At 44.7% G+C, this 10,689-nt stretch overlaps 1 protein-coding gene across 1 annotated transcript in view; it reads left to right on the top strand.

The window, feature by feature from the left end:
* Positions 1-10,689, top strand: part of LOC104952370 (phosphatidylinositol 4,5-bisphosphate 3-kinase catalytic subunit gamma isoform-like) — a 24,244-nt gene that overhangs the window by 7,084 nt on the left and 6,471 nt on the right. The window contains exons 3-4 of the mRNA XM_010779181.1: positions 8,450-8,621; positions 9,703-10,000. Coding sequence (XP_010777483.1) covers positions 8,450-8,621; positions 9,703-10,000 — 470 coding nt within the window. The remainder of the gene's footprint in view (positions 1-8,449; positions 8,622-9,702; positions 10,001-10,689) is intronic.

The raw sequence follows: 10,689 nt of genomic DNA on the forward strand, positions 1-10,689 counted from the left end.
GGGGGGGGGGGGGTTAGATTATTGAACATCCTTGGGTTAGAAAAGGGAAAGGTAACAGCAAAACATGACCAATTAAAGGCCAACATCACTAGCATAAAATCATGACTGTGGCTTTTTGTTCATTTGATGAGGTAAATCAGAGTTAGGGTTGGATCATGGGTTGTTTTTTAAGGGGGGGTGGGTTTTGAATAACTCCCCCATGACCTTGTCAGCTCAGCAACGCTCAAGCCCCCCCAAACCTCAGTCAGTTACACAACCATACATTTTCACTCAGAGAATGGCAAAGGCTTTGTTACAAAGGGCAATGTGCCGGGTTAACCAAGCCTCTAAACACAGCAGCATTTAACAACACACTTCAAAGAAACAGGCCTTGAAATGAAGCAAAATGTGAAAACGGGAAAAAAACATTAATTCTTCAACCCTTCTAGTTTCCATGGCAATGCTCAGGTTATTTCTCTCCATTATATTTCCTTTCTTTCTGTGTGTGAAGGCTGAGTTTCACCTTGAAGGCTGAGAAGACAGCAGAGAGCGGTGTCACATTTGACTAGTTTTGTGCATTCCTACAAATCTACGAGATAACTTGTCACAGGAGAAGATAATATTAACTGTAGGGCACCTGCTAGATATTCCTCAGAGATACAGTATGTACATATGACTGAAGGTAGTGGAAGACGGTGGTGTGACTATCTGTACTATCTGTGAAAATGGTAGAGATGCTGCAAGTGCGATTTCAAGCTCTCTACCTGCAGCCCCCCAATTACCTCTCACTGTGCCCCACTTGCAGTGTGCGGCTGACACTGCAAACGGATGGACTTGTTATTGTTAACTTCTTGCAATCGTGGCAGAATCAGAAACACTGCTTAACTCGAGTGTTTCTGTCTCCCTCGTATGAACCCATAGAACTGAGCTGAAGATTTTTTAGATATTCTGGAGCCAAATTATTATATACAAACGTTTAACAGTAAATGATTGTTATGACAAATGGCTCCCATCACTCTGCTGTACTCTGCGTCTATTAGAGCCAAAGCCAGGAGGACATTATCTCATATGACAGGCTACTGGACACATAATGAAGCTCAGCCCTCACACACAGAGAGCCATCTCAGCACTATAGGCAGTAATCAAGAGAGCCATCGCTTCATTTCCTGCTGTGTGACCAAAGCCTACTGCACCCTTAGTGTAAACCAATCAACAGCTTCAATTGGCTCTTCCTTCTCCACGACAGCACCCTCTGTATGCAGCTCGGATTGCTCAGTTAATACCCACAGGCACGTGTTCCCAGTACTGAAGACAATCAGGTGATAGATTTTTAACATATTATATCATTTTAACTCACATGAGTATTTAATTTAGCATCATAACGACTATCACTGGTTGAATCAGACATGTTTTGGAAGGCTGAGGAATACATTGAGCATGATTCCAGTGTGGGGGTGCCTCTTTCATTAACACTGTTAGTCTGTAATGTAACAGACTCAAAGATATTCAGCTGATTGATTGACTCGATTGTTTGAACAGCTGAGGCAGTGGAGCCACGTTTAGCCCACATGATGAAATGTCTTCTTTATCTTTACCCACACGCCAGTCAGTATGACTCATCCCCTCCATTCACTCAGAAGGAGACCAGGGCAGATGGGTCCTGATGCATCTATGTGGCTCTCCTGACAAACATCGTTACTGTGCCGCTCACGTCGCCCCGCTCACATCTATTTGAAATATTTAGAACGAAAAGGTTGTTTTGGAGTTTGAGCATTCTATAATTCAGCTTTGATTGGACAGCAGATGGGAAATCCAGCCGCGTGGCCGAGAATAATATATGTTCCTAGCTTGCTTCAATAAGCAATAGCTACATGTATAATATAATCTGGGCAACGGGGGGGGGGGATAAATGTTTGTTTCATATATGTGACTCCATAAACTGTTTACGAATACTGCATTTACAGCTGTCGCTTTCAGGTAACAGGATATATTCTGAAACAAAGTGATGCCCTGCCCCAATCGGGTCTCAACCTCACTGTGGCATAATCTCACACATGCAGAGAATACCTGATTACAACAACATTTACTGCAAAAACAAATATGATGTTGTATGCCATCAGATTCTTAATTGTGCACTGAAGGTAATATCATTCAAACTGGGAGCATTCTTTTTTAACTCTGCTCTCTTCTCTACTGAAAGCTTCTCCTTGGACTCACATCTTTAAATGTTAACACCCACAGGTACTGCTCCAGGGTCACATCCCATAAGAAATGTTATTTCAATAATACTTTACAACTTTACAATAGCAATACTCAATCATGATTAAGTTCACCAATAATTAGTTTGGAAGTGAAATGGTTACAAGACGTCTGGATAATCATTGCTATGGAGGCAACACATATACATATAAATGGTGAATATACGTATTGTATATAATGCTAGATAAATACTGACTTTATTAAATGTTGATTCAAGTTATGTAATTTAAGGATTATTTATTTGATCTGTAACTGAATGCAGATATTTTTCTATCATGTCAGAAACATTACATTGTCTTGTTGTTCATTGTTGCTCTACAAATAAACTAGTCATACATTATAACTCAATAATTAGTATTTGTTATTGTTCCCATATTTTATCATTTGTAATTTTACTTTTCTCTTCTTGGTACTTGTGATCATACGATTTCAGAGCATTATTACCGCAGCCGCTGAGGATTTGTTTTAGCTTTAATTTGATTGATTTTGGAAAAACTCCGAGCTTAATGTTTATTAAACTCTGTAGAAGGGTGAAACATGGTCCAAGGAAGAACCCATTCAAATGAAAAGCAGATCTGAATCAAAGGTGGATACACAATGTATTTTTTACTTCCATTAACACTGAATGGCCTTAGCGAAGTGTTCTTCTACAGAACTTGGTCCAATCAGAAGAAGGTTTATATACTAGGACAGGACCAAGTCCAGTCAGTGACTTAGTCTCTAACCTGTATGACAAACCTGGGCTTGTTTACGTGTGGAGGATGGCTAGCTGAGGGAGATCAATAAAGCATCACGCTGACAAACAACTGACACCCAAACTTCTCGAGCAGAGTGGGTCTGATCCCAGGCCAGCTGTGAGTCACACTGGGTGAGCGGCTCAGCGCTCTGGGTCACCCCTCATCCAACATCCAATCTTATAGGCTCACTCGCCGACCTAAAGAGAACATTTGCAGGTTGCCTCTATAGCATGTCGCCTGATGAATTATTGAGGAGATCCTCGAAGCTCTGATCTTGTCAGAGTAAAAGCGATATAACGCTACAACATCCTAGGACTGATAAGTAGCTTGGAGGTATGCGAGCGAGAGAGGAGGAAGTGAGGTCGTGCTGAGGTAGAGTGAAGAATGGAGAGAAAATGAAAGAGATGTAATGAGCCGGGCTTGTTTGACGGACGTGTGTATAATATCTTCTCTAATTCTGTATTACTGTGAATACAATCAGTGTCTATGGACGGCTTCTCATGTATGCTCGTGTTCATGCGAGTATACAAATATGTTTTTGAATGTCCTCTCCCCAGTACATGTTTCATCTAGGTCTTGTCACTCTTCTCACAGCGGCTCATTAATAGCACTGAAGGATCCAAAAGCAAAGCTTTCATTGGGCGATGTAATTAAAGCTCCCTAACAGAGTCAAAGTTTAATTAGCCTTTTGGGAAAGCCGAGAATCGTTGATGAGAATTTCACTCTGTTCCCTCTCTCAAATGTGTTTCCTCTCTCACTTCCTCTCCCTTTTCCCTCGCGCGCTCCCCTTTTTTTCCCCCCCGCTTCCCTGTTTTGCTTTGAGCGCAAAGTAACGTGACACAAATGTCAAAGAGGGTCAGCGCTCCCAGCTCTTTCTCATCTATTCATCGGGGTCCTCTCCTCCGTGCCCTGTGCTTTTGTCTATTCTGCATTCACTCTGAGCTTCTCAGCAAATGTGTGAATGTGGCTGCACCCAAATCATTGCCTGAGGTTCCTCACTTAGCACCAGCCAGCTGAAAATGCCCTAGTAGAATGCACTTGTGATAAAACCAGTTGCATCCCTTTGAAGCAGCACAGTTCTACCTCTGCAGGGGACCAGCTGTATGTGCTGCAGGAAGGAGTATCGATCCCTGAATTCACAGCATCATATCTTGCTCGGATTAATAGAAAATCTCCGGCTTAACATTTTTCATTCCTGAAGGCAGTTCAATAAAAAGGAGCTGCATTCTGTCATGAAATGAACAACACTGGGGAATTGGTGCTCTCATACAATGTGGAGGCACACAGGCATGTGGAGCTGGGATGGAGAGGGGACAATGTTGATTCTCTTCTCCTTCTAAACAGTTTTCACCGAGGCTTATCCGACCCGGCTGGCTCGCCACGCTGGAACTCTTGTGGCATCTGGAAGGTGTGATACGGAGAATGTTTGTTGTTTCTCAGGAGAGAGAAAACTTTACACCCACAGAGAGAGAAAGACAAGTGTCTGTCTGGTAAGGGGAGCATGTCTGCCACTGTATGTGTGTGTTTGTGTGGGCATTGAGAAAGAGTTGTTTTTCCCCATGGGAGATTAAGCCTGGGCATAGCATCCAGTGAAAAACTCTCATTTCTCCTTCTGATAAGAAGGGAATTGAGTCTCTATTTCGGTCCACACCACCTACAGAGTAAACCGCAGGAGAATGCTGCTCTCCAGTTCTCAGCACAGGTTCAGAGCCGTTCTCCTCACACAAACACACCGATTGCTATAATCTCCTTCCATTTGCAGTCCAACATATATTCTATTCAAACCATTGAATCCCCATTCCTGAAAAAAACTTAAATCTAGGAAAATGAAGTGTTTTCTTTTTACAAAATAACACATTGTGCTGCTGACACTTGTCAAGGTTGTCTACATTCAAGAGATTTGGTGGCAATCTGGCCTTTATGTTGTTTAATCATGTCGAATCCATACTCAGATTACTGAGGTATTTAAAAAGGATGTTTACATTTCTGTGTTTGTCAAAGCCTTTTTTTTTCAGCAGAAATGTCTTCCGAGGATGGGTCTGGGGAACTAAAGTGGTACGATGTATAAAGTTTCTCTACTCATATGCTTTTGGCAGAGTGACAATGTGTTCAAATGAAGCGTACTTAATATGCTATTTCCTAGAGAGAGCCGAGTGTGATATGATTAACGCCACAGAGAGTTCTAATCCTGTCGCCATGTGCTAATTGTTCAGTTATCTCTTGTGAAATGCTAAATGTGTCCAAAAGTGTCCTGAAGTATTTTCAAAGCAAAGTCCCTCTCTCCTCCTCTGAATCTAATAATAAACTATTTTTCATTTGAGATGCTCATGTATTTTACAGAATATGTTTGACTTAATCTACCCAGCGATCTATAATATGCAAAGCAAGTGCGCCTTTATGAACTCATTTTAAAAGATTGGAAACGTCCCAGGTGTTATTAACGGCTTTCAACAAAAAAAACGTTGTGCTAATTGAATTCCAAGAAGTTAGCACTGTAATAGCAAGTGCACTCACACTGTTTTAATAATATGTTTCACTGAGGCAAATTTTGTTTCAATTTCACCCACAACAGTCATTTAAATCTGTCCATTCAACAGATATCTAGTCAGAGACAATCTTTCAGGATAAGATGGCTTTAAATGTAGTTCTGCCTATTATTATTTTGACAACTTTTTAGAGGAAGTAGTCATTGAACCGCATTGTACGTTGTTCTTGGTAGTGTTCAAGTATGACCAGCCTAATAGAGCTAGAAAGCACAGAGCAGGGAGTGAAACGCATGGCCTTTAACATGCACCTCCTGTCATGGTGTCAGAACGTTAGCTGACCCTCTGTTCCCACTGACAGCCACCGGGCCTGAACAAGCTGCGTTTCCGCGCTGGAACTGTCATGTCTTGTTAAAATGTGGGCAGGAGATTGGTGAAACAGCAGGGTAAACGCCAGATACTACCACTTGGCTGAGCTATTTATGAACCACGGTGCAGAGAAGTGGCTGCTGCTTTAAAAACCAATAAGGAAGAAGGGTTCAGGGTACACATGGACAACCAGAGCTGCATACAGAGAGGTTTGCCGTCAGGTAAAAGTGGAGGAAGGGAGATTGCAGTAGTCTAGGCGAGTTCTTTTGTTTTTGGATAGCAAGTATTGTGAAGGCAGAACTTCCTGAGTTGACTCACCATTTCCAGGCTCACACTCCTCCAAATCTTCGTCATCGCTAGGACACTCAGCTGATGCTACCAAGAGGTCATCCGCATTCTGAAAGCACAGAGACACAAAGCAGAGCAGATACAGTCAGGACACATTTTATAGGAGTAGAGGATACACAGAACATCTGAGAGGATTCTGTAGAAGTCACAGCGAGGCTCTCCTCTCCACTGACACAAAAGATAATCAAGGAGAGGCCAACTTAAGAAAGATCGAAGGTAAAAATGTTTTCTTAGGCGACATGACGGTTATTGTTGGTCAGTTTTAGCAGTAGGACATTTAAATACTATGGTGAGTTGCTTTTCCTATTAGTATTAGTTATTTTTGTATGATTTGAAGTCAAAGTAGAAAATGCATCTGACCAAACACCAACCAATCAAATCAATGTCTGTCTATCTTCCTACTACACGACTCAAAAGGCTGTACCCTGACCCCCCCTCCCCTCACCGTGTGGTTGTTATTCAAGATGGGGTGAACGATAGAAAAGACGGGGCTTTTATCAGCCTAATTGACTCAAGAGCCACATTGTCGTTTGGCTCTGTTATTAATCCAGGGCCTGGGCGTAATCATTTCATAACCACAGTGAGTGTTTGTTTACATCACCTGGCTCTCAAATTGGCTGAATGAACATCTCCGTCGAACATGCACTCACATTTCTATTCCATCCATGCAATGCTACTGTTTTCCTCGCTCCAAATAACACGGAACATCATGAATCAATTCAAATGTGCACTTCTTTAAATTGAGCGACCTGGACATCAGTACGGCAGAGTGCTTGAGGCCATAATAACACAATTACTTGCTGACTGAATGTCAAATGGCTGAATCGGCCTCAGCATCCGCGCAGAGTTAAAAGAACTAATTGTCACAAGGCCCACTAACCCAGTGCACTGCTGGAGGAGGAGCTTAATACTCCCGTTTGACCTGGTCCGAACTTTTCCTATCCACTTCCAAGTTGAATCCACGAGGAACTTCAAACACCTTGCATCCATCCAGCCAATCACAGAGATCTCCAGCACCTGGGAGTGCTCTCGACTGAAGACAGTAGCAGCCAGCGAGCAGGAGCTTGTGATCTTAGTTTTATAACACCCAAACACAACATTTGGGTCAGAGCGAGACAAGAGATGACTGCCAACTGTTTCATGCTGTTCCACAGTATGGAGGGTTGCAGGATTATACCCCACACACACACATCAAAAGGTAGATCTTTTATTCTAAGCATCAAAGAACATTTTTCAACGATGATCAAAGCTGCAGCGCGGCCGGTAGCTCAGAGCTTTTGGAGAAATTGAAATGTGTGTTTCCGCTCTCTTGCTTTCCGCCACCCTGGCCTGTCTCCGCTGTGGCTTGGCGGGAGTTGGGGATATTCATTAGAGCTCCATAGTTGTTAGCTTTGCCGAATCGCAGTATTTAAAATGCTATTACCATGTTTGCTCTAGCACAAAATAACACCACAGGCTCTTCAGGATAGATTATTAAATGCCCAATGAGTGAGTATACTCTAAAGACATATGTATGTCTTTATAGCACAGCACTGACTGTCAGTATACAGCTGCAATCTATATGTTAAAATAATGGTGTACATTCCTTTCTCTTATAGTTGTAGACCCTAAAGTTATCCTGCACTATGTTCAATATTTCTTAAAATTGTTTCAGATCAAAAAAGGATGATACACAATTAAAATAACTATCACAGATTTATCCAATCATCTTATTTATTGTATATGTTGAAGGTAAATAAGCATGGTTACTGATTTTCTATTCTTTGCAGTATTTATGACTGACACATCTGCCTCCACCCTCTTCCTGTCTTTCTTCAGATGCACTAATAAATGCAAAAAAGAAATTGAACATTTCATCTGTAAAAGTTGTCAATTGCCTATGATCACACTACAGCCACCATGCTGTTTTTAAGTGAAGCTCAACACGCGTTCCACTGTTTCCACTGCACACATTTGAAGAGAAATTAGAAATTAATTAAATCCCAAACCTTTCATGATGTTTTGCTTAATTTGACTTAACAGTTTTACGAACATTTATTATTTCCCCTTTCATTTTCTGTCTGTCGAGGGGGAGCAGAGGAGCTTGCCAGGCCTTCAGGACCGCCTCCCAAATAACAACAAATTCCAGAATAAACATTATTCAGTCACACCAGGACCCTCTGAATGATCTGCGTCAGCCAACTCTACACCTCAATAATGCTTTTGTGTTTTTGTGCGCAGGGCAAAATATCTTTGATCATTACAGCATGTGGATGAGTGACTCAGGGCCTTCAGATCTGGCAACAGAGAGGAGCTGAAGACTGTACAGAGGGAGCTGAGGTGGAAAATCAGAGAGGCGAAAAACAGCTACAGGAAGAGGATGGAGGAACAGCTGCTGCAGAGGAACGTCAGTGGAGTCTGGAGAGGCCTGAAAACCATCTCTGGCTACAAAGAGCCAGACTCCCAGGTCCGGGGGGACCGCCAGTGGGCAAACGACCTGAATATCTTATTCAACAGATTTGATCAGTCATGCGCCTCCCTAGCCCCCGACCCATTCCCCCCTGCTGCACCCCCCATTGTCCCCACTGCCTGGAAATGGCCCTGTTACCTCTCCCACCACTACTCAGCCCCGTGTTTCAACAAACATAAATGGCCGTCCGTCCCCACCAATGTAGTGTTGTGTAGACGCTAAGCTAGTCCACCACGACATCCTCCAATGGATCCCCGTCACGGACCAACATTTCAGAACTGGCGACGTCCTTCTTCCTGGACGCCATAGAGAGGCACATTAGCCACCCGTCTGTGTGTGTGGTGTGTCTCGGTGGTGTGGTGAGTCGTCGGATGTCGCTGCTGTGTGTCACTCCGCTGTTGTGCTGCTCCTAGCATGTGATCGCTCTGCACGTGTGTCTGTGTAAGAAGGTCGTTGCAGTGGTGTGTCGTGTCCGCTCGCTGTGTGATCGCTGGTGATGTGAGTGAGAGTGGTGTGAGTGGTGTGTGTGTTGTGGTGTCTCTTGTTTGTGTGTGAATGTGTGTGTGCTGGAGGTGTCTCTCTGTAGTGTGGTGTTGTGTGTTGTGTGTGTGTGTGTGGTGTGTGTGTCGTGTGTGTGTGGTGTGTGTTGTGTGTGTGTTGTGGTGGTGTTTCTCTCTCTGTGTGTGTGAGTGGGTGTGTTGGTGTGTGGTGTGTGTGTGTTGTGGTGGGTGTGGTGTGTTTGGTGTGTGTGAGGTGTTCACAGGTCTTCTGAGGGGTCCTGTCTCGACCGGAAAGGAATGGTCTGAGCAAGTCAGAGAAGGGCGTGGTGTCGTGCGCCTCTTGTCTTTGTTGGGTGTAGTCGTGGTGTGTGTGGGTCGTGTGTGTGGTATCTTTCTACCGACTACGGTGTTGTCTCAGTTGCTTCCAGGATTCCTCACGGGGACGTGGAGTATTTCTGGAGTCGAGGGTCGTCTTTTCGTAGTGTGTGGCGAGACAAGGGAAGAACATGTCTCGTACGTATTTAACAGTCAGGTCAGGTCAAATCCAAGTAAACTTGTGGGTCCATAAACATCCTAAGGTGTTAGAGTTACAGACGGACGTGCCAAGTCACAACCACGGCACTTTAGGTGGTGTCGAGGAACCGAAGCGACGCAAGTCGACTCCGACCGTGGTCTTCCACTTCAGGAAGCAGTCGAGGGACATGAAGGGACAGCCAGGAGCAACCACTACTCCAGTTGCTACGCCTCAGCAGTTCTCTGTAAGACGTCACTGTCCAACGTCACAACACCAACTTCAGACGTCACGATCTCCCACTTCTCTTGCCACGGGTCGTAGCAGGGCCACCCGCCGGGGGCATGACGACCTTACTACCCACTGTGAGCGGACCAGGAGCTGCATGACACCCGCCACCAGCTCCATCAGGTCCCTAGGTCCTGTCCACTCCACCACTAGGTGGGGGCTCTCACACGTCGCGACAGGGGGTCCTCACCCCCGGACCTTACCACACCTTTCCGTGACCTCCTTTAGTTTCCTTGTAGCTAGGGAGTGTCACGGGGGTCGGAAGGGGTCCACCCCTCTCCGCTGGAGACGGTCGTCCTATTCTACTGTCGCAGTAGGTGGCGGTCTACCGTCTGACCATCCGTTTTGAGCCGTCGCCCAGGGTAACTACCAGAATGTGTTCCCGGCCTGCTCCACAGGTTCCGTGGTCGGAGAGATCCCAGAAGTAGTCGACACTACAGTCGCGGTCGGAGCGCGGCCTCGACAAACTTTAAGGAACCCCACTCCCCAGAAACCGTGTCCATGGTGTGTCCTTAGAAAGGTGTCAACACCATGGGAAGGAAACGAAGTCCGAGTCACGAACTTTGTCTTCGAGGTGTTAGTGTGTGCGACTTAGACGGTGTCTAAACTCCTCGGGAGCTCGACTACGGTAGACCTGGGCGGCGAAGGGAGCGGATGTGAAGACGTCGAGGAGGGAGGAGTGGAACATCCCAACACTTCCTGTTCCACAGCAGTCGCCCACAAATCCTCCTCTTCTTGGCCCCCAACTACACTCTTCACAGACACT

This window comes from Notothenia coriiceps, unplaced genomic scaffold (genome assembly GCF_000735185.1).
Source record: "Notothenia coriiceps isolate Sejong01 unplaced genomic scaffold, NC01 NC01_scaffold00000339, whole genome shotgun sequence".
NCBI lineage: Eukaryota > Metazoa > Chordata > Actinopteri > Perciformes > Nototheniidae > Notothenia > Notothenia coriiceps.